At 44.8% G+C, this 1,131-nt stretch overlaps 1 protein-coding gene across 1 annotated transcript in view; it reads left to right on the forward strand.

The window, feature by feature from the left end:
• The window catches only part of TTLL5 (tubulin tyrosine ligase like 5), a 308,822-nt gene that overhangs the window by 257,571 nt on the left and 50,120 nt on the right, over positions 1-1,131 (forward strand). Inside the window, exon 32 of the mRNA XM_023511518.1 lies at positions 782-864. Within this exon, the coding sequence (XP_023367286.1) occupies positions 782-864 (83 nt within the window). The remainder of the gene's footprint in view (positions 1-781; positions 865-1,131) is intronic.

Consider the following 1,131-nt stretch of genomic DNA (forward strand, 5'->3'; position numbering starts at 1 on the left):
AATAGTTGCAAAATGTCTTGACATTGCCACATGTCCCAGGAGGTGAGGGGCGAGAAAATCTGTCCTTCCTACTTCTCCAGCTGAGAACTACTGCTGTACATGAAACTTTTTTTTAAGTGTGTTTCATATGATTTATCTAAGCCAATACCAGGAATTTAATTTATTCAATGACCAGCAATTTATTGAGTAACTATTTTGTATCAGACACTGTTGTAGACACAACATCATAGCCTGTGCTTTCTCTGTTGAGACAGGATCTCACTCTGTTACCCAGGCTGGAGTGCAGTGGCTATCATAGCTTACTGTAACCTCCAACTGCAGGGCTCAAGTGATCCTCCCACTTCAGCCTGCCAAGTACCTGGAACTACAAGTACATGCCCAACTAAGTTTTCTAACTCTTGTAGAGACAGGTTCTCACTATGTTGGCCAGGCTGGTCTTAAACTCCTGGCCTCAAGTGATCCTCCTGCCTTGGCCTCCGAAAGTGCTGAGACTATAGGCATGAGCCACCACACTGAGCCAAAGCCTGTGCTTTCTTAATGCTATATTTCAGTGGGGGGAAATGGACAATACATTTAAAAAGGTGTACTACTTCCAACTTCCAAAGAAGGGTGTAGGTTGGTCATAGGGCTCCTCTCTGATGACTTTGAACAAAGTCTTGAAAGAAGCAAGAGAATGAGCCACATAAGAGGAAGCATCAGGAGCAGGAGGTGAAGCCATTGGAGGCCTGTATTCATCTCACCTTTCTGTCTGCAGGTCTGATCAAGCTCCTTTGTGTTTCAGAGGGTCCTCCATAGAAGGGCAGCTGAATGGACTCCCGAGCAGCCTTAACTCTGCAGCCTGTATGCCCATCACCAGCTCCACAGGTTAGTGGCACCAGCTCCTCTGCAGGTGGGGCAGCAGGGAAGATGCTAGGCTTGGCACATTCTCTCTTCTGCCTCCAAAGAGAGCACCAGTTCAAAGGAAGAAGTATCCAGATTCTTAAAGCTTTGACCAATTGGCATTTTTGTGTCATTCTTCTTTAAAATAATTTTTAAAGCCTAGGATAGGCATTTTCTAGAACTAGTTTAGGGTGATTGAAACTCCCCAGTCTGGTTGAATGCTTTCAGATTTGCAGTGTTTAGTAAAAATGC

The sequence above is a fragment of the Otolemur garnettii genome, unplaced genomic scaffold (assembly GCF_000181295.1).
Source record: "Otolemur garnettii isolate 467f Iridium unplaced genomic scaffold, OtoGar3 scaffold00020, whole genome shotgun sequence".
NCBI lineage: Eukaryota > Metazoa > Chordata > Mammalia > Primates > Galagidae > Otolemur > Otolemur garnettii.